Here is a 23,504-nt window from a genome sequence, read left to right as displayed (position 1 = left end):
ACTGGCCTCTCTTCAGGTTTTGCCCCAAGTAATGCACATTTGCGATACAGTGACTTCCTGTTTGCATAAGCTTATAACCTATGCTCTTTTTTTAATGTGAAAAACAAAAGAAGTTGAGCTCATGTCTGAATCACTCACTGATCTAACTAGTGTTTATCATTGTAGCATGTTAAATCAGTGGAAATACATTAAACTATCGTCAAATTGTTGTAGAAAAAGAAAACTGCATATCTTTACATTAATGCTTTAAAGAGATTCACATTAAAATTGAACTAGAAGTTAAATAACACTCATATGTGAAGCCACCACATTTTCCTCGATGAACAAAAACAAACATCTGCTCATCGACTATCTTTAAACCATGAAGTACTCTAGGTAACTTGTTTGTTTGATAACTGAGGTCAGAAATGCACATGATGCAACATGATGTGGTTTGTGTTGTAGGTCACACTCCCAAGGAGCGAGTGGACCTCAGTAAAAAAATAACCTGCTCACAGTCAGTTTTGGGTCCTAGTTTGAAGTGACTGTTGGGCTGTTTACGCCTCCAGATGGAGCTGAGCTCTTTGTAGACACAGTGTCCAAAAGTTCAGTAGCCTTGGTCTACTAAACTAAATCAAGTACAGAGTCCAAACAGCTGTTTGCTGTTTGATATGACTAATAGGCTGTTAGATAACTGAAGTGTTGATATCTGTGTGTGGGTTGTGTTTTTTTTTTTTTTTTTTCTTCAGAGATGCATCAAACAGCTACAGCGAGAGTAGAGGATGACCTACCAGCATTATTTATCACCACAAATATCAAATATAGAAACATGAAATTATAATATGTACTACAGTAGTGTTATATTTATTTTATTATTTATATATTTTTTGAATTCCTTTCTCCCCTCTTACCATTCAGGTATCTATCTCAGGATGACGTTTTGGATCAGTCCAATCCGTTTGTCCAATTAGTCAGCGGGGTGGTGTGGTTACTGAGAAATGGCGAGATTTACATCAATGAGAGCATTGAGGCCGAGTGCAACAAGACACAGGAAACAGGTAATGATGCAAATCCACATCCAGCTGGATTCATTTCTTTGACCACATGTATGTATAAAGGTTTTCAGTCGTAAGATTTTAGGATTTGAGAAATAGAGATATTTATAAATCTTGTCAGGGTATACTGATATTGATGGTGACTAGTTATTAACTGAAGTTAGGCAGCCTGTCAGTTCATTTGGAGGTAATTTATTTTAGATTACTCTCTGCTTGTCCAGCATCATTTTCTCTGACCTTGGAATTGTCTGGGGCTTATTCGATCAGATTCAGTAACTAACTGGTACTTCAGTACTGACATAACCCAGAGGCCTGTTCATAATGCCCACAATGTCTTTACATTTATAGACAGCTAATTCTTTTACATTGTCTGTGCTTACACTCTCTGTCTTCACTAAAATGAACAGCTGTTATCATGTGTGTAGACCCAGGTTTTCTAAATCTAGCTTTGAACTAACACGGGGGGTGTGGCATGGCGCCAGATGATAAACATGACACGTCTAGAGTCATTTGTCTTACACAAAGAACAAACTAATCCTAAGCCACTATAGTCGTATTAAAGTAATTTTTATTTTGTCTTATTTAGCCTTATCTATCAACCCATAAATTTTTTCAAGGCTTAATTTATAACATGGAAAAATATACAGCAGTGCAAGAGACATGGTGCAGCCTTTCATGTGTTGCCCATAAACAGCCAGTACACTACTATATGTCTCTGTGTAGCAGCTAGCTGGAATAGGTACTAGTTCTCAGTATTGACTGATAGATATTAGTAATGACTAAATGTAATGGCCAAAAACCACATTAACTCATCAATGTCATGCAGCTTGCCTTAATTTAGTTGTATATAGGGAACACTTACAGCAACCTTAAATTCGTGAAGTGTTGGAGCACCTGGCTCCCAGAAAAAAATTCAAAGGTCAGGACCTTATTGTCTCAATAGCTGCTGCCTTGTTCCTGTAGCCAACAGTTGATCACAGTATTTAAAACTTTACTGAACTGAACTGGCACCCTGGATTCACCCTTAAATCAAACCATACTGAAACAAAAAGTGATTTAAAACATTGTTTTGGAGCAAAGACACAACATTGAAATAATATTTTTATCAAATTTTATTGGTCATTCTAATAAAGGTAATTGCTTTTTCTACATTCATTCAGTTAAATGTTTGGTCTTGTTACTGGGGATGTATGCTTAAGTGGAAACCCTATGACATAAACTACACTGTAACTCGACACATTTCTGGCTAATTTTCACTGCAGTTTTTGAATTTATCAGTGAGAGAATAACAATCATCATCTCACTATAAGGAATATTAATGTCAGCTTCAACATAAGGACTCACAAATGTCAGCAAATTCCTGGAAGGACATTGATGAAACTATCAGTATGGATGTGAGGGGTGTACAAAGAAATGGTAGAACTTGAGAGAAAAGTATGTTGGCCCCCAAAAACAACAAAGAGTAGGGACCCAGGAGGGAATAGGGAATATAAAACACAAGGACATGACCACAAGGTAATTGACACATAACGCACCAAGCACAAACATAAATGCCAGCAGCAACGTTGGTGACTTACATTTTACGTTGTAGACCCTACAAACATTCACTGCAGAAGTTTAAATCAGCCATTAGCTTGAAATAGCAGCCCTGAGGCATTATTGAGTCATGTCTTTGTAATGCCATTTGGATGTAAAGGCATGGTTAGGAAAAGGTGTTAGACTTTAAATTCCCAAATGTGTGGTCAGCATAAAAAAGACAAAATATTGAGTTCATTAAACAAAAAACTCCTAATCTGGAATAACTGATTCATACTGGTGTGCACATTTCTGTAGATCCTGTGTTCTATGGTGGGATAAATCCAAGACAGTTTGATTTAACAGGTTTTATTGAACTGTTAATGATACATAATAATTAAAAAAGCATTTTCTCATATTTTCACAGGGGGTTTCCGCACTTTTGTGGATGTAGTTTCAGCCAGGACGGCAGTGGGCCACGATGAAGAGGGAAGGTTAATCCTGTTTCATTTTGATGGACAGACAGAAGCACGAGGGTAAGAAAAGGAAAGGAGATAAACAATGTTTACGATGCTGTTTTCTTTTTAAGAACTTTGAAGCAAGAAGTAGTGATGAAATTGAAACAATTTGTTTTTAAATTTACCACACAGTGAGTGGGAAGCTATCTACTCTCCAACCATTAGAAAAGAAATGGCAAACACGGGTGTAAATGTAAGAAAAGAGTCAATTTATCCTGTTAGCTTGAAGTGATTCACTGGTGTTTAAGTCAACAAAGGATGTCCCAAGTGGGAATTTAATATCCAGGAACTGATTTCACATACAGTGAAGAGAAAAACAACCTCCATGTACGTTGGAATGTCTCCTGTTTACTTCAGCTCATTGAAAGACTTGACATGTCCATGAAAATGACATGTTGACTGTTTGCACATTTTCCACCTGCTGGTTTTCTAAAGATGTTTAAAACCTTGAAAAAAGTGAATCTTTAAAATTTGTTTTTTACCAACACCAAACTTAGTCCATCAGTGTTTATCTTTTGTTGATCTTGTGACACAAGCATCTACACAAGGACTTTGCCCAGATAAAATACAGCCTAACACTGGCAGCTTCCTTGTTGAGCTCAGGAAATATCAGAGAATAAGCAAGACAAATTACCGTCTAACGACCGTCTAACAAAGACATTTTGGCTGATCTGGGCTCAGTGAGCAGCCCTAAGACCCTCTCAAACTTTTCACAACAGGTACTGGTTTGGCTCTAAGGTATTGCAAACATTTTGCAGCAACATCCTACTAATCAGTTTTTATTTTCTGATGACTTTCTTTTTTTAAACCATAAAAACAATGAGAACAATGGAGGGAATTATTGTCACAACACCAGGGTACAGCACCAGGTTTTATAAATGTAGGCAAGGTTGCTGCATTGTTGTTTTGTTGTCAGTCAGTAAAACTTCACACTGTTAATGGCGAGGTTGAAGGGGTGAAGACTTCTGGCCGTCAAGGACAAAAGGTTCAAAAATGGCCAATCAGCTTTGAGCAGAAACAGCCAAGTTAGCACTGAGCAGCAGTTTCCAGAGCCTACAAAGGATTAGATCTGCTTTTGCCTCCCCCAGGAAAAAAACAAAAGAAAGAAGACCCTCAGGGACGGCTCCTGAACTCATAGCGCACACAAAACCCCCAGAGGTATTTTGGTGGGAAAAGGCTTAAGAAGACACATCACAAATGTAAACACATGCTCAAGCGTAAACACACAAAACACACATGAACACACACAGCTTATTCGACCTGCTTGTTTCCTGTCTTGTAGGTTTGTTTTGACAACAAAACATTTTTTTTTAAAAGCAGCAACAGTAAAAATGTGTCCACAAACTCTGCAGAGAAATGATATTTTCACAAGATGCAAAAATAAATATATAAAGTTGTTTCAAAATATAGCTGTTAATTATAGATTAGTTTAATTAATAACAACATCTCAGGACAGCATTGAGCAACAAGATGATGGACTAATGCAGGTCGAGGTCATTTGGAGGCTGAAAAATAAAAACAAGCTGACAGTGAATGTAGTAAACAGGGGTTCTGGTAAACAGAGATCCGATAACACTATCAGGCTTATATTAGCTCAACCCTCTTAGATACTCCACCAATCAATTGCATTGATCTAATTTTCCCTCCACCTTTAGTGCTGTGACCCCACAGACCTGCACTGACTTCAGATATTCTATTGTTGTGTTTATGATCGGGTTTGAAAAGCACAACAATCGGACACGTCTGAACATGTCTGCTGCCCTCTGTATATCTCTGCTCAATATAGGGCCACCTCCCACTCAATAAAACATGAAAAAGTCAGGTCGAAGGAAGCTGTGACCTCAGAAACTGACCTCTAGTTTCCATGAACGACATGCTAGTTCTTTGAAATTCTCAACTAATTCTAGTGGAGGTTGCCATAGATGATCAGCCAGTCAGACACTTAATCTATGATTATTTACATAATTAATTAATCATTCTGAGTTCATTATGTGATGCATTGATTAACATTGAATTGTGAGACATCTTAACTGCGAAGAACCACTTATCCACAGTACAGTGGCCATTTTTGGACTTTTCAGCCTAATCTCTACACGCGATTGGTGAAATAATCAGGCGTCTGTTTTAGAAATTTGGCCAGACAAACCCAAACATAAAGTAAAGTCCTTAAATGCCAACAACATGAAAATATTTGACTGCAGTGCTTCTGGCTCATTGCCTTTTGAAGATTTTGTGATTTGTATATACTTTATTTCTCAGAGTGCCATTGTCACCATGATGATGGTAAATCATACTGAGTAAATGAAAAACAATATATTTTGGTATTTGTTCTTCTTGTATTAATTCTGACACAAGCAGGTCTGCATGCTCTCATGATCAAGAACATATTTCTCTTCAGGGACTAAAGAGATTAACTTATCATTCTTATCTTAATCTGCATAATCTTAATTATTTGCAGAGTTTAATGGTTGTTTCATTCCATTTAGATTAACAAAACAAAAGTTAAGCCAGACTACTGAGATGAGGTTTTGTCATCTATTGTCACAGTTTCAACTTTAAAGTTACGTCATCTACAGCATCCCACACCTTTCTTTTCTTCTCTACCCTTGAATCCTTGAACAGACTCACTCTTTTTAAGTTTGGCAGGCAGGTGACACATGAAAACCTGTGGCAAACTGTGACTCCACTAGAGTTGCTTGCATCATTCACAGTGGAAAATAATGGACTTTGGTGCAGGCCCCCAGGTCATCTTCTGTCTGAGGCAAACCATGATAGCTCCTCTCCCTTAAAGGACACTGTGTATTTAGGCCAGCTGTCTTCTGCATGACTGCCTCTCAAAAAAGATTTAAATGACAGAGGGGGGCTTCTGTGGACACACACACCCAGAGCTACCGTGTACCTGAGGTGACCATATTAAGTATATCCCCCTCCCCTTGTTGACATCATACAGAATCAAGATCAAAAACACTGTTTGCAAAAGACAAATTGGAGACTAAGCTTTTAGATAGCTTTTAGAAGTAATTTCTACTGTCTGAAATATATGATCTTTGACCAAAGCTCACCACTTGTCCACATTGCCAGCAATTCATATCCAACCATGAGAGGTGATCTGTGGGACATTTTTGCAAAATGTCAGCACTACCTTGCATCTGCTCCAAAAATGATCTTTTTATCACGTGAAACTTTTACCTGTGTGTCAGTAGGATTCACCTTCCGAGGACTATGAATGTTTGTATACAGTTATTTGAGATATTCTTGTAAATGGATATCTGTTTTGTTTTATTGTTTTTGTATGTGGGGATAAGTATGCAATGTACAGCAGCATATACCAAGGAATTTATAGCCCAAGCTAATTTGCAACACCCATGCGTGTTTGTTTCCATATAATACACAAAGCTGAATGATTCATTCATTCATTTTGTGAGAGAAACATGGTAGATACATAATTACAAACAAAAAACACAAAACCAAAAAAAATGTAGACAGACAGAACAGTAACAGATGCACCAGGCTGTTTGGCAGTCACTGATTCTGACATGCTGCCAGTATGACTAAAGTCCTCAACATTTTTATGGACACAATGTTTGTCTTCAGTTTTTTAATACTGCTTCTTTTTTTTTAACACAGTTTGAATCTTTGGGAGATGGCTGATTTCTTGAAGAAGCATGGAGTGATCAATGCCATTAATCTGGATGGGGGCGGATCTGCCACCTATGTTAAAAATGGCGTTTTGGCCAGCTATCCATCTGATCATTGGTGAGTGAGTTGTCCCTTCACACTTGTGAAACTTTACACTTACTTTTTTATTCTCCAACATTTAATGTTAAAGTGTGCATATAGGTGTACAAGATAATTAATAAATGATTGATTTTTTTAATAGACTTTTTTCTGTCCTTCCATGCTGTCAACACATCTCCTTCCCTCCCAGTATTTCAGATAACATGTGGCGCTGTGAGCGAAAGGTCTCCACCATCTTGTGTATCCATAAAAGACTATGCCAGCCAGCAAACTGCAGCGAGCACGGTGACTGTGTGGACGGACACTGTCAGTGTCATGATGGTTGGCAGGGTGCTGCTTGTGACTCTTCGGTGTGTCAGCCATCAGCTTGCCGACCCCATGGCATCTGTACTGCCAGTAAGTATGAAAGTGCTGGTAAAGATAAAGCAAAATAGCAGGATTACTTATAGTACAGTAATTCTAAACCTTTAGCCCTGTAAACATGTTATCAGTGATGTACTGAATTTGACATCAGTATACTTGAAGTTCCTCTAAAATTTGAGTTTTAAAGCTTTTAGTGCAGTTGCAGCTGGTTTAAGAGTAATCTGTGTCCAATGTCTGGGTATTAAGAGTACAGCCTTTAAATCAGGGGTCCCCAATCCCAGTCCACGAGGGCCGGTGTCCCTGCAGGTTTTAGATGTGTCCTTGATCCATCACAGCTGATTTAAATGGATAAATTACCTTCTCAACATGTCTTGAAGTTTTTCAGAGGCCTGGTAATGAACTAATCATGTGATTCAGGTGTGTTGACCCACGGTGAAATCTAAAACCTGCAGGGACACCGGCCCTCGTGGACTTGGATTGGGGACCCCTGCTTTAAATATTTCCAGTCATATTTGTCAGATAGGAGTTCCCCTGTGCATTTAGGACAGTATTCATTATGTGTGTCCCCACTTGGTTGAGGAATACCTCAGGGTTCTCTATTGGGACCCATTTTTTTCATTTTATATATGTTTCTCTTGGGGTCCATTTAAAAAAAAAAAAAAAACAATATCTCGTTTCATTGCTTTTTAGAGGACCTACAGATAGGTGTACACATTACACCTATACTGACCTCTTTACACTGACTTGCAGTCCATTTCAGGATCCAGTTTAAAATTTGATTGCTTCTTTTTAAGAGTGTCAGTGGTGTGGTGCCCCCTTACCTAACAGAACTTTTGAAACCCCCAAATCCTAGCTGAGCACTGAGGTCTTTGATATCATAGATCCAGGCTTAAAATCAGAGGCGATATAGCCTTTTCAATGGTGGCTTCTAATCTTTGCAACAACAAACCTTTTCACATAAGAGCTGCCCAGTCTCTTAATCATTTAAAAACACTGTTAAAAACCTACTTTTTCTAGCTTGCTTTTGGGTCTAGTTGAGGAGCCAAAAGTACTCTGGCTTTTATTATGCAAAATACTTAATTTCTTTGTTTTATTTGATTTGTAGTGTGTGTATATATATATATAATTGTTAATCTTGTGACTGTTATACATAGGGTATATTTTGCATAACTTGTACAGCACTTTGGTCAACTGAGGTTGCTTAAAATGTGCTATAAAAATACATTGAACTTGAATTGACTTAACGTAGGAGCATAGATTGTCTATAAAAGATGTAGCCGCTATGATGTAAGTGTTATTCACATTTTGATACCTCAGTCTTACCGTTTTGGCTGCTGCTATTTGAGTATTTTGGGCCCAGAAGTTACCACATATGGACAAGAGGGTTGAGTGCTAAGTTACCAGCAAACGCTAACAAGCTTGGTTGGCAAGCTGCCGAAATAAACAGTACTTTTGAAATCCGCAGACATGGATATCAGCTAAGTAGTGCAAAGTAACAGACTAATAAAATATAGAATTTCAAAACTGAAGTCCAAACTTCACAAACATAATTAAAAAGTCCCATGACTCCAGTTAACACAGGTGAGGTCTAGCTGACAATGATTGTCAGCTCAATGTGTAAAGACATGCTCCAAACTCCAGAATTGGATACAAACTGCTGTTTGACTTGAGTGGTGGAAGCGTAGAGCAGCACAGTATTTACAGTTATATATCAAGCCTGCCTAGAGGGGATATTATAAGTGAAAGATCAAACTTCTTGTTTTCCCCACTGATTGTTGACTCATTGTTTGTCCTCTGTGATTCATGTCTTTCTGTCTGTTCCATCTGTGTTGCAGATGGCTGTGTCTGTGATGCTGGTTGGAGAGGAAAGAACTGCAGCCAAGGTAATCAAAAGCCTCATCCAGTCACACGTACGCAAGAATGCAAACACATGTTTTTGTTCTTCTATACACATACGCAACCTCATTAACTTTCACCAACACCAGCCTCTAATAGTGAGTTATGGTTTGATTAAATATGGCATTTTTTCCATCCGTGTGGGTCTGTTGGTCATCCCACTGCACCTTTACATGTTGGTTTTCTTTTTTTCATTTGTGTTATATTTTGTTTAAATGTGTATGTATGTTCACACATTGTTTGATTGCTGTCCTGTGACACAAAAATAAAACACGCTCCTTACATGAAACGTCTTTGTTGTTTTGTTTTGTTTTTTTGTTTGCAGAGTGCCTCGCTGGTTTCTATGGTGACGGCTGCAATCAGACCTGCTCCTGTGTTAATGGCGGTTCCTGCGACCCCGTCCACGGACGCTGCACCTGCCCTCCAGGTTTCCATGGCAACTACTGTGAGCAAGGTAGAGCTATGCATGCTAAATGTCACTTCACCCAGACCTGTTGGAAGTCACTCGGAATTTTAGTGGAAATAAAAGGATTTTCTTTACTATTGTGTTGAACTATTGCATGTATGTTCTGTCACATGTCTTGAACTGCAACTTGATTTCCATCCATTTTTATTTATGCTGTAGAGGGAAATCATTAACTAGACCTTTGCTGTGTTGGCTAGAATTCACACCACTTAATACAAGTTAGTATTATGTGTCACATGTGGATCACACTATGGTCTTCAAGGCATGGTCAGGTACGAAGGGGCCAAAAGTGTGCCAAGAAAATATTCCTCACACCATTACACCACCACCAGAAATAGAGATCATTGATATAATGCAAGATGGATTCATGCTTTCAATTGTAACCTTACCATCCAAATGTAACAGCAAAAACTAAAAATAATCAGACCAGGCAGCATTTGTCCAATCTTCTGTTGTCCAATTTTGGTGAGAAGGTGTAAATTGTAGGCACAGTTTCCTCTCCTTGGGAGGAGTAATGGCACCCAGTGTGGTCTTCTGCTGCCGTAGCACGTCTGCTTTACAGTTCGACTTCTTGAACATTCAAACATGCTCTGCTGAAAACTTTGGTTGCAAAAAGTGATGATTGGGGTTACTGTTGCCTTCGTATCAGCTCAAAGCACTCCGGCCATTCTCCTCTCATGTCTGGCATCAAGAAGGCATTTTCAAAAAGAGAACCACTGCTAACTGGATATTTTCTCATATTCAGAACATTCTCTGTAAAGCAGACAACCATATGTTTGTGTGGGAAAATCCCAGCAGACCTGCACTTTCTGAAATATGCAAATCCACCAGTGTGGCACCAAACTGCCTTTTTCCCTACTCTTATACTCAGTTTTATACTCAAATTCAGCAGCTTGTCGTGACCATGTCTACATGTCTAAATGGACTGAGAGGCTGCCATGTGATTGGCTGACTATATATCTGTATTAATGAGCAGTTGAACAGGTGTATCACAAAAAAAAGTCTGAGTGAAGTCACTCAATAACCTTTTTGTTTTCATTCATGCTTTTATTTTGGCTGTGAAAATGAAACGGGTATTAAAACTTTTCAGAACTTATTTAAAAGATCCAACGATTAAACTAGATTGAACAGAAACAGAGAAAAATCAACTTGACGACCATTTCAGTCACAAAATGAACCATTTAGTTTGCTAAATTTGTTTGTTCTTTATTTAAATATTAAAAAATGTAAATTCACTTCATTTTTTTCTCTTTCTTTCAGTGTGTCCTCTGGGTTTCTACGGTCTGTCCTGTGCTCATGAGTGTCAATGTGAGGATCTGTGTCCATGTGACCCACAAACAGGAAGTTGCAACACCACACTGCCAGGAGGCACCAACTACACCTTACACACAGGTACAGACAGGGCTCTAGACTAACTTTTTGACATGGGCGCACCTAACTTTAAAAATTTAGGCGTACCGGCACAAAAGTTAGGCGCACTCAAATTTTTCAACCGCATCGCTTAACACCGCAGTTTTACATGTGCACTTTCTTTGGGGGGAAGTCCATACAGACAATATTCATTTCTAAATTATTAAATAACAAACTTGTGCTTAAAGTGCTTTGTCAATATTGTAGAAAATGTCTGTGAAGGTTCTCAGTCATCCAGGTCATCGTAGTCAAAGGAGTTAGCAAAGAAAAGCGTCTGGACTTCTTAAAGTTGCTTGAAGACATTTCACCTCGCTTTAAAGCGAGACCCCACAAGCAGCTACAAAAAGAAAGTTATAGCTTGCCTTCAAGACCTTGAAAAGGACAAAATCATTGACCGCCTCACATATCACCGCCTTTATCCAGGGGATGCCATACCCTGCATTTATGGACTTCCTAAAATCCACAAGGAAGGGGTCCCACTCAGACCCATAGTCAGTAGCATAAACTCAGCCACTTATAACATTGCGAAACACCTTGCTACCATCCTTGCACCTCTCGTGGGGAACACCCCACACCACATCAAGAACTCCACCGACTTCACCGACAAGGTCCAGAAACTTACCCTGGATCCAGATGAAACCATGGTGTCCTTTGATGTAGTCTCTCTCTTCACTTGCATACCCACCACGGAGGCAGTGGAGACTGTCAGAAAACGACTACAAGAAGACAACTCCTTGGAAGACAGGACCAACTTCACACCCGATCAGATCTGCACACTGTTAGACCTCTGCCTTACCACAACATACTTCAAATACAACGAAGGCTTCTACAGACAAAAACATGGCTGTGCCATGGGCTCCCCCGTGTCACCCATTGTAGCCAACCTTTACATGGAGGAAGTGGAAAGGAAGGCTCTTGGCTCTTTCAAAGGAAGAGTACCCAGCCACTGGTACAGATATGTAGATGACACCTGGGTCAAAATCAAGACACAAGAAGTGGAATCCTTCACTGCGCACATTAACGCTGTGGATAAAAACATCAAGTTCACCAGGGAAGACACAAAGGATAACTGTTTGCCTTTCCTGGACTGCGCTGTGCACATTGAAGAGAATGGCAACCTCAACATCGAAGTTTACCGGAAGCCCACACACACGGACCAGTACCTCCTCTTTGACTCCCATCACCCTCTGGAACACAAACTTGGAGTAATTAGGACCCTACACCACCGGGCAGAACATGTTCCCTCTAAGCCTGAGGGAAAAAAGAAGGAACACACACACGTAAAGGAAGCACTCAAAACGTGCGGTTATCCTAACTGGGCGTTCATAAAGTCAGCAAAGATGCACAGAAAAGAAGATCAGACACCAGCGAGGGAGGATAAGAAAGACAGACGCAACAACGTTGTCATCCCCTATGTAGCCGGTGTATCAGAGAAACTCAGGAGAGTTTTCTCCAAGCACGACATCCCAGTGTACTTCAGACCCAGCAACACACTCAGACAGAAACTGGTTCACCCGAAAGACAAAACTCCAAAACACAGACTTAACAACGTGGTGTATGCTGTACAGTGCAGCGAGGAATGCCCAGACCTCTACAATGGAGAGACCAAACAGCCACTTCACAAGCGCATGGCACAACATAGAAGAGCCACCTCCACAGGACAAGACTCAGCAGTCCATCTGCATCTTAAGGATAAAGGTCACTCTTTCGAGGATGCCAATGTTCACATTTTGGACAGAGAGGACAGATGGTTTGAAAGAGGAGTGAAAGAGGCCATCTATGTCCACTGTGAGCGACCATCTTTGAACAGAGGCGGTGGTTTACGACACCAACTGTCTGCCATCTATAATCCAGTTTTGAGTTCCCTCCCCAGACGCCTTAATGCCCACTCACATCCTGGGCCATCTGACCTCAGGAATTCACACGACAAGGTGGGGCCAGGTTTCACAATGAGCATACCCGAAACCCTGGCTGATTAGGTCCCACACCCGCTTTCACACCTTGGCTCATGTGATTAGAGGATCACCAGGGGGTCCTTTGTCCCTCTTTGGGGGGATACTCCCACGGGGTTTAAATCTGGGACTCTCGGCCATTTGACCTTAGAACTGAAGAAGCTTCTCGGATGAGAAGTGAAACGTCTTCAAGCAACTTTAAGAAGTCCAGACGCTTTTCATTGTAGAAAATGTTAAACTTAATCATCATCTTGGCCTGACGACCTGTTTGCTGCTGCCTGCTGCTGAAAGGCAGTGGGGAGAGGGGACACTTGGGCAGTGCATTTATTGCAGCATATAATGTGTTTTCTGGATACACTGTGCTTTTTCTGCATTCAAAGATTGATGGCACCGTGTCAGAGCTGGCTATGAATTTCAGACGGATCAGGCCTTAACTTAACACAAAAGTTATCAATAGTTCTTTTCATCTTTTCTTATTACCTACAGCTACATCCACTTCTGTCAGGCCTAGGCTGCCCACTAGGGCTGGGTATCATCACTAATTTCTATAATCCATTTGATTCCGGTTCTCAAAGTCCTGATTCGATTCAATTTAGCCTCAGACAGTCAGAAATATTATAATTCTGATCATTTATCAGTACTGATACATGTGAGACTTCATCAGAATTGTGAACATCACAGCAGATGCCTTTGTGTGAAAGTAACTGAGAATAAAACACAGAAAAACATGAAGGAGATTTTCCTGGTCTGGCTTTTTATAACAGATAACCTTAAAAATATTCTGCAATATTCTGCAATTTTGCATAATTTTAAGAAGTTTAAATTTCTTCAGTATTGAACAGCAGAAATTAGGCTTTCTTGTCCGAGGTCATTTAAGTGAAAAAAGAAAAGAAAAAGACAGCGGCCGACAGCGCTGTAAACAACGGTAGACTGGTGGGTAATAAGCGAATGAATAATGCAGAAAACAGAGATTTGAGACAGGAAACTGTTCTTGAAGTACAGAGAGAGAGAGAGCTGTGCATGAAGTGTGATTTTTATTGTGGTGGAAGCAAAACAGCAAAAGTTAGAGGGAATTCATGACGACATTGATCAAATGTAAAGCGTAGTTTGCTTCTTCTTTTGCTGCTGGCTCGGCGAATTTTGGTTGGAGAGAGACAAAACCTGCAGCTCAGAATCAGCGCAAAAAAGACGGAAACACAGAGCGGACCCGACGCATCAGAATCGCTAAGCTCCGACAGCATGTCCGTGTTCGGGCCGTCGGGTGAGAAAGCCGAGAAAGACGAAGCTGATTCTGATGCGTCGGGTCCGCTCTGTGTTTACGTCTTTGTGTGGAATCCGTTAATGAATTGATATCGCTTTATTCAAGCTATTCACCTCTCTCTTCCACCTGCACTTTCAACTGGACCACGGCCAATCAGAGAGGTCCCGCCCCTGACTATCTCTGATTGGTTTAGTCCACGATAGGGCATATGTGTGTCTGTTGTTGACCACACGGAGAGTTGCAGAGATATTTTTTTTTTGTTACCCGAAAATATTTGGTCGCACCTGTGTGACCAAATATTTTTTTTTAGTCGCACCACTGAAAAATTTGGTCGCATTTGCAACCAAATTGGTCGCACTCTAGAGCCCTGACAGACCAAAAGTTATTAAAGTTAACCAAGCTAATTTTTTTTTTTTTTTTTTTTTTTTTAAAGCTGCATAAAGCCTGAAGTGGAAACAATTTTTTTTGAAAATAAAGTAAACTGAAAAGAACTGCTTGAAATAAAAAGAATGCACACAAAGTTGTTACAAAACTGCAATAACTCCTGTGCAGACCCATATATTGGCACACATACTGCTTGTACACACAGGACATTATGGTGGTTGATGGTAGCGGTAAAGAGATGAATGAAACCCTGTCCTTAAGCTCTCATCCAGCTGGTGATTAGCTGCAGGGGTTTTCACGTAAATGAACAGTTTGAATTTTTTTTATCTATGCACAGCGTCTCTGTTCCTTCCTTTTCCCTCATCCCTAGCCTGTTCGTTACACCATAATTAATTATTAATTATGTTGCTAGTTGTGAAAGCAGGAACATTTGTGGTTGTTTTTGTAGAGAATTTGAAGTGAAACAAGATGCAAATAACTCAGTTTCATCTCCTTTGCCTGCTTTCTTTTGGGCAAAATTCACAGCCAGCATACAAGAGAGGAGAAAGATGAACTAAACTCTTATTTAATAGATGCCTTCTGACCAAATCACAGCAAGTAGCAACCTTTTAAAGCATGTAGTTCCACAGGGTTGGAGATCAAATCTTTTGTCTAACATACTTTGCTGTTTCACTGTATGACATTTCAAAATGTGGTCATCTGTACTGTGTTTCGGTGCAACTGAAGTCCCACTGTGGTGTTTCTCATTTACATTTTTCTTCTTTCTTTTTTCCCCCCCGTTAAACAACTGAGCAGATATTAAATACTGATTTGCCTGCTGCCCATAAGCACTACACATGTACACATTAACCAGCTGTCAGTCCCTACAGCTGGTTAATGTGGCTACTTTGTTTCAAATGAATTTCCATTTGTTGATTCAGTCATTCTTTATCCCATCTTCTTCTTAAAGTAGGGTGAGATACTCACACAGTAAACATAGTGTACGAAAGTGAGAGAATATGTGTGAGAAAAACAGTCAGTGTGAGAGGAGACTCTAAAGTAATGTGACACTATGTAAATCAGCTTCAGTATGTGTGTGCCTGAGGAGAAAAGGCAGAGATGGTGTTTGTCATTGTGTTGAAGTGTGCATATTCTCACATGAGCAAATGATTCAATATTTGCAGAGAGCAGATGTAGAAGCAGCTCTGTCTTTGTTGCCGTCTGTCTAAACAGAGGAGCACCGTGTCAGCTCATCTGGGAGGACTGGAAATGTTACTCACCTGCATGTCAGCTCTCAAAACTTTCCACTGTAACTCATACGGTTATGTCTTTCTGCTCTACAATCTGTTTTCAGAATATTAGGTACATGTAGCCAAAACTAGTACAGTGAGTATCCTCATAAAAGTTAGTAATGTTCAATCATTGTTTATTTGAAAGAGGCTTTAATTCCACTCTGCAGTTATTTTGAGTTTGGTTTTGCTTGTGTTGCTATATTGTATTACATTATACCCTTTAATGTTATCATTATCATTGGTGTTGTTTTTTTGTGGGGTTTTTTTCAGTTTTCCTTAAATCCTATCCTCTCAAGCACCATTTTGAAAAATATTTCCACCCACACGAACATATTAAAACACAGTGTCAAGGGCTGTGAAGAGCATACCATAGCAGCAACAGATGGTAATATGACCATAACTGTATAGAAATCCTGGCCAATCAGACGCCTGGGGCAGGAAGTTATTATATAAACAAAAGACGGTGCATAGAGGAAGAAGCGAGTCTTGCATTTGCATTTGTGCGCATGTGTCCGCATGCTTAAAAAAAATGCAGATAATATCGTTAACAGAAAAAGTATTTTGTCTACGTCCACCATTGCACAAAAGCAACACATAAAAACGTGATAAAGCCACACATCTTTGATGTTACATGATGTCATTGCAGAACAAGTTTCTGAAAATCTTGACCCTATAACGAGTTTTCAGGAACGCCATTTTTTGTGACCTAAAGCACTGTTTATGTGGCCTGACAGGTCTGATATTTTACTTACATCATGATATAAATAGACTTGTGAAAATAAGAGAAATTCCGCAATTATCTAATGTTTTTTACTGCTTCTGTTATGTTTCTAATAGGAACAACAAAAACAGAAAAAAATATCCCGGATACCGCTGTATCAGTTCAAACCACAAACCTACGATTCGTAACTTCCAAATGGCCTTCCTACCTTCCTAACTGCATGCTCTAACTATCCATCCCTCAGTGTTTTCAGTCTTGTGACAACACATCTAAAGCTGTGTGCTACATGGGAGAAAGTGAAGCTTTAAACACTGTCTTCACCTGATCTGTTAACATTTTCCAAAGTTGACTTATGATATCAGTGTTTTTTTGTTTTTTGTTTTTCCCATTTGGTTCTTTAGCCATCAGAATTGCTGTCTGAAGACCAACAAGGATACCCAATGGATTTATTTTTGCCAAATGGATCATCGAGGCCTTGCCGTATTGGTCCATTTGATCGACCTTTGTTGTTATTATTTATTTTATTTTATTTTCAGTTGTTACAGACGGGACAGACATGACTGGGGGATAGGAAAGGGAGAAAGAAAGCGAGGAAGGAAAGGAAAAACAGAAGGGAAGAGGGACAGTGAAAAAGGGCACTTAAAAAGAGAAAGAAAAAAAATCTCCTGGATCACCTGTTGAGAGAAAAAGAAGAGAAAACAAGCAAAAAAAAAAAAACAAAGCAACATACTAAACACAACACCATTGCATGATATCAGTGTTAAAGACGTAGTAAATTAATATTCAAATACGTCTCTCTAAGCAGTTTAACTCATTGGTCCATGCAATATTTATCCAACAATAACTTATGAGATGAGGTCTATAGCAGGCATCGTGTGCACAAAGCCAACACAGAAACACAAACCTCTCCCCAGAGGTGCACAGGAGTGGGAGACTTGATTCAGAAATCCTTTTTCTAAGAGTCATAAGTTGGCAGAATTTAGTGTGACTTACATATAATTATCTTTGATTTCTTGCCTTTGTTTCTGATTACTGATTTACATGTCCAACTACATCAGTGATAGTCTGAATATCTATAACTGCGCTGGAAACCTGAACTGCTAATAACTACTCCAGTGTCCCTTTAATGGTGACAGCCTGTAGGTTAAATTTCACACAGAGCGGATATAAAAGTAGGCCATGCTGCTCTATTTGGAAAAACACCAATTTGAAATCCAAGGTTTGGCTGTGGAGGAGATTTCAATTACAGGATGAGCAGCCAGTGTAATTGTGGCTGAAGTCTGGGTTAGAAAATTGCCTTTTCATGCAGGATGGGATTAAAAACACTGACCAGCCACGGTCAGTGTCCTCTGTCATTTACTTATCTCTTGTTCTTTTTCCTCACCTCACCATAGCTGGACACTGCCTGGCTAGAAAGATGTTTACATCTTGGAGGCAAGAAGAAGACGCTTACAGAAAGCGGCCTTATTTTACAGAGTAAGTGTCAAAGGTCACACAACATTAACCCACCCTCCCCTGTCACCTTTCACCCTGCTGTGCATCTTGAGGTCTGTTCAATAAATTGTCTCCCTTTTAAAAAATAAAGTGGTTACATTTTGCCATTTTGATGCTATTTTTAGCATTGATTTCAGCTCTTGACGTAGTATTAATGTGTTAAATAAGAAGGAATATGAATGGGAATGAGGTTCAAGAATTCTTATTCACTCACACTGGCAGCACACAGAACCAAGAGCTTTTAAAAAGCTGTTTGTGAAATCTAAGGCTTTGGCCATGTTCCATGTATATATGGTAATGCCATGTATACAGAAAATACAGAAAATTACAGATCCTGTTAATAAGTGATCCAGTTTTTTCCTCTGCTCTAAATACTGTAGTTCAGTTTAATAATAATAGAAAACATCTGAAGCAGCCCAGACCCGCATTTGGCTTTTTCTCTCACACTCTCTCTTTTACATGTAAACAAGGCATGTAAAAGACACTCTGGGGTGGGATGTATTCACTGGCCTCATTACCTTTCACATGGAAGTGAGGGATTGTTAGTTGTTGCTATGGTTTCTAATGTTTGGTCACTTATGTAGGAAAGGACACGTTTAAAAAGAACTAATCCCTTTACACCTTATTTGTTAAAAAATTGGACACGTTCCAATTTGTTATATTCAGCAGTAGTCAAAGTGCATGTCAGCGTTGAAATCCCCTTCCCCCAGGGCCTTCCAGATGGGGCTGTCTTTGTCATTCATTTCTTGACACTTTCCAAAACCAACTCCCACTTCAGGCAGGGATTGATCAGCTGCGACAAAGTAGGTGGAGCTCTGTTATCTTTAACTGTTTCTGTCCCTTATCATCCAAACAAGCATGTGAAGGAGATACTGACTCAAGACCACGGTAACAATAATACCACCAACTTTTCAGTCTGGCAGTTAAACTGATTAGATATATGCAAATGTCATGCACAGTCTTATTGAATATTAACCAGTTTTTAACCTGCCTCTAACAAATAGTGTAAAAATCTGCCAATTCAAACATGCAGAGCTCCACACTATGATGACCTCTTTGTGAATAAGAAGGCAGCTGAAAGTAGCTTTTTAAAGCAAGTGAGCAGTCGTCCTGCACGCAGCTTCCTCCAGGCAACTGTCTCAGTACTGACAGAAAGTTTCTAGTGGTCAGAAGAAACCCTTAGCAGACTATCTCATGTTGTGTGCCACATGTGAGAAATGTCTCAGACTTCTTCTCACAGCTTGTTGCTTTTTCCTCTCACTACTTACTATCAGACAAGGAAAAGTATTTGTATTTGCACATAACATCCTTTTATGTGCAAATACAAAATGCGTATTTTTCAGTTTTAAGCGAATAAAGGGACTGAGTTTACTTTCACAAAGAGTTTTTGCACTCCAGTGAGCCAAGCCACTGTAATAAAAGCAGACTCTGTTCATACAATGTATTAGTAGTGAGGCACTGCACCCTGTTAGCTTTAGTAGTCACTTGTCATGACAATTTATTTACATCCATTGCACATCTGCAGCCAGGTTACAACCAGGTTTCCACATAAGTTTAACTGCCCCCCCCCCCCCCCCCAACCCCCCTCCTTTTTTTAAAAGCTAGCCAGGTATACAGGTGTCCACAGTCTTATAGGCTTTTTATTGTGTATATATAAGTTTGCATAACAAAGACTTCAGGCCAGGAAAATGGAAACCTTGCTTGCTCTCATTACAGTGAGGCAGTGAGTGCTTTGTACTGATACATGTGGCTTCTGGATTCATCATTGAAATGATCTAACCTCCTCCACTCCTCAGGCTAACGTGGCTGATCATCACCCTCACCCTGGCTACTGTCCTCTCAGCCAGCCTGCTGGTTCACCTCGTACAGGCGTGCCGTGTCGTTTCAGTGGCATCTCACTTTCCCAAGCGCAAGGATTATTCATACGTCCCTCTGAACAACATCAACGGAGTCACTTCATGTGCCAGAGGCAACACTGGGAGAGCTGAGAAAGAGGATATCCAATTGGAGGACTCGGACTCTCAGGATGAAATTTGGTCTTCCTCACACTCAGGGCAGTTGTAGCTCTCAAGAGGACCAAGGATAGTGAGTGAAGACAGTTATTGCACAAAAAGACAACGCTGAACTCGGTAATCCTCTGCTTTATTTGCTCTTCTTATCAATGACAGGTTTCTATCAACACTCCTGATAAAATGAAACTGAAACTAAAGGACAAAGCACAACAGCTTTATTGCAGTCTTTAACCCACATACATGCCTAAGGTTTTTGTTTACAGCTATGGTACTTGATCAGCAATCTGAATGTCTCCATTCCAGCTAAACTCCAGCAAAACCACAACTTTTCATGTTGTGGTTTTGTGAAGAACTTTAAAATCTCGTCAGGAATCTGTACTACAAGATCGCATTAATGGGTTATCTCACTTAAATGTCAGTGAATTATCTTTCCCCTTAGTATAAAACAGATGGATATTTTTTCATAGCTGACTTTCTAGAATCAGAGTTAACTTGAACGCATCAGCAGTATTTTTAAGATCAGTGAAGCTATGTAACCAAAGAACGCCCAGACTGTTGAGCTTACTTTATGATACTGATTCCTGATAGGACAAACTTTTCCGCGTGTTGCAATGTAATCGGATGAAGAAGACGAAGATGAAAAAGTTTGATGTTCCAAGCAAAATGTGGTTCAATCAGACAATTTTTAAACAAGATGATAGAGTTTACTCAATTTGCACTGAGCTCCATGTCTGAATGTCAAATATCTATGAGATAAATGTGAATAATCCCTTTGAATTTCTGTGTAGAAAGGTGCCAATTTTATATTAAATGTTATTAAGAAAATTATTACTATGTCATTTATAAGCGTAATCGGACACCCAGAGTGTATTTATGAGATGATTTATTTTTGTTTTAAGCGAAATAAAGTAAATATCACGATTCAGTTTTGGTTGTTCAAAGTAGAAATCATTTACTTTTGTTTCTATGTTCACTTTCAACCTAACACAGTTGTCGGGGCCATTATACTCACTGCTCTTGCACTCAAACAGCACCATCATGCAAAAGCAACATCATCTGGTCGGTGTGTTAGCATTTAGCATAGTAGCGTACTAATATTGTATGCTAACTGAAACACCACCATAAAGACTGACTGCTACAGTTGTTAGGAAAAAATAAATGACAAAAAGAGTTGACCTTTTAGAAAATCTGTCTGCAAACACAGTGAGATGTGTTTTAAAGCTTCTGACTAAGCTAGCAAAAAGATCTTGAGTTTTAACTTGTGCTGGTACTATAGCAACTGGTCTCTAGATTCTTCATTACCAGGCTTTAACAATAGTGTTTTGGCCACTGACTTGTTGGTTTTGTGGTGTCTGAACCAATCATATTTAGACAAGACGTTATGGTACTAAGTTGTAAGTGTTGAGACAACGCCGGTCTCTGCGATTCTTTTGGTCCTGGTAGAGATCACGCTGAGATGTTTCCATGTTTTACACAATCCTTTTATTACCCATTATTCTTACAGATGCATCTGGAGATCAGCACACTGCATTCCTATGCAGTCCTATGCTAAAGGCTGATCTAAAGAACTCCACACAACCGTTACAGTTATAACCTCTGGTCTCCTCCCCTCTACAGTAAACACCCCCACAATGGAAATACACTAGTACAGTGGCCAAGGGTGCTGACACCCTGACCCCCATCTCCTTTTATGGTAGTGTCCGTTTGCCCTTTGTCTGCCCCTCACCCTCAGTAACTCTTGCTACTGTCCTGGGGGTGGGGGTTGATTGTCCTCCTGGCCTGCACCTCAGTTCTTTGTTCCCATAACAGGCCTATTTTCTATTTTGTATTCTTACACTCATTAACCACAATATTCTAATGTTGCAAGCAATCACAAACTATATTCTCTTTAACTCTGATCTATATCAAGGAATCTATTCTCAATATAAGCAAGCAGGCTTGGTTAGCAAACTGTATCCATAAACTGTAATACATTGAAACAGAAATCCACTAATTACTGCTAATTAACGAACTTTACTAAACTAAAACTTCTCTCACGAAAACTGAAGTGCAAACTTTTTGGACAGCCTCTATCTCACAAGAGGCCATATTATCCAATAGTATGCATGAATTTATACAAAAGTACCAACAGTACTCAGTTCAGATCCAGTTCGATGATTTGATCCAGAGCTAAAAATGCTTTTAATGTTGTAAAATTGGGCATTTTAACATGAAAGTCTTCTGGAGCCAGCCTCAAGTGGCCGTCAGAGGAACTGCAGTTTTCAGTTCAGCACTGGAGTTTACAGGTTCACTGGTATACGATAACATGTTTAGCATTAGCCAAAAAGTAAAATCATCTTGTTAGCATGCTAACACCGTTGTATTAGTCTCCTGTGTTATATAAAGATTGTGTTTGCATGGAATTAGCTCTAGAAGTGACTTCTGTTGGCTGTTTGGGAAAAGTAAGTCTGACCCACCACCAAAGTCAGTGGGATTCTGGAGATTCTGAGAGGAATCCACCCAACATTCATCAAGATGGTGAACCAACAGGAAAACAGGCTTAGCTTCTTCTGTTGCTAGATGTTTTGTGAAACTTATATTTCCGTTTTCTTCATTCTGCACTAACTGTCAAACAGCACAAAGAGAAGGCACTCAGTCATTTTGATGTTTTAATTAACTGTTTATGGAGTGATTTTATGCATTATGCTAACTGTTAAAGCCTATTTTGTAGACGCACTTGTCTTTTTTTCTCTTCACTGACTGGCCTTATCCTGTCTTTGTTTATTTGTTGTTCTATATCAGCATTGTGTTTCCATGAGGAAACTCTAGTGCTGCTACAAAGTGACAAAGTTTTAACTGTGCAGAGATAAACAGGCTGAACCTTCACCTGCAGGTGACTGGGGCATACAGTTGTCCTCGGACCTTAACCATGAGCTGCTCACTTGTCACTTTAAATAACTTTGTCCTACTTTCACTTTTACATTTTTTTAGTGATGATTTTTTTAACTTGTTCTGAGTTTCCTATCTTCAGCTTTTTGTGTGTTGCTTGAATGCGTCACGTTTTATTTGGCTTTATTTGAGAACGATGAGGGAATTGAGGACATTTGTATTTCTGCTCTGTAAGACAGTCTAAATGCTGGACTTAAGATTTTCTATTAATAAAATACATTTTTCACTCTTTATGGGAGAATCTATTATTTCTCTTCCTTCCCTGGGAAACATACTGTAGCTCCGGAAGGCATTTTCTTTCTCTAGCAGTCCCTAATAAACAGCGACATGAGACTTTCATCATTTGCGGGCTCTGTATATATTTATGGATTCTTTATTTAATTGCCAAATTAATTATTTCCTAAGGCAGTTGCAAGAAACTTAAATGCAGTTCTAATTATGTTCAAAACTCACGGTCCAAAAGCACCCACAAAGCAATCAAAGGGTAGACCAGTTACAGGAGAAGGCAAAGAAAATATATAACTGGAGCTAATTCAGGCAC

General features: G+C 39.5%; 1 protein-coding gene across 1 annotated transcript in view; it reads left to right on the top strand.

Annotated features, from left to right (window-relative positions):
* nagpa (N-acetylglucosamine-1-phosphodiester alpha-N-acetylglucosaminidase) overlaps positions 1 to 23,147 on the top strand; it is a 29,186-nt gene extending 6,039 nt beyond the window's left edge. The window contains exons 4-12 of the mRNA XM_063486125.1: positions 898 to 1,037; positions 2,977 to 3,085; positions 6,695 to 6,823; positions 6,996 to 7,201; positions 9,004 to 9,051; positions 9,390 to 9,518; positions 10,791 to 10,922; positions 17,924 to 18,005; positions 19,820 to 23,147. Coding sequence (XP_063342195.1) covers positions 898 to 1,037; positions 2,977 to 3,085; positions 6,695 to 6,823; positions 6,996 to 7,201; positions 9,004 to 9,051; positions 9,390 to 9,518; positions 10,791 to 10,922; positions 17,924 to 18,005; positions 19,820 to 20,087 — 1,243 coding nt within the window. The 3' untranslated portion in view covers positions 20,088 to 23,147. The remainder of the gene's footprint in view (positions 1 to 897; positions 1,038 to 2,976; positions 3,086 to 6,694; positions 6,824 to 6,995; positions 7,202 to 9,003; positions 9,052 to 9,389; positions 9,519 to 10,790; positions 10,923 to 17,923; positions 18,006 to 19,819) is intronic.
* The last annotated feature ends 357 nt before the right edge of the window (positions 23,148 to 23,504 follow it).

This window comes from Pelmatolapia mariae, linkage group LG10_11 (assembly GCF_036321145.2).
Source record: "Pelmatolapia mariae isolate MD_Pm_ZW linkage group LG10_11, Pm_UMD_F_2, whole genome shotgun sequence".
Classification (NCBI taxonomy): domain Eukaryota; kingdom Metazoa; phylum Chordata; class Actinopteri; order Cichliformes; family Cichlidae; genus Pelmatolapia; species Pelmatolapia mariae.
Note: the sequence above shows the minus strand (reverse complement) of the source record. Positions and strands in the feature narration are given on the sequence as shown.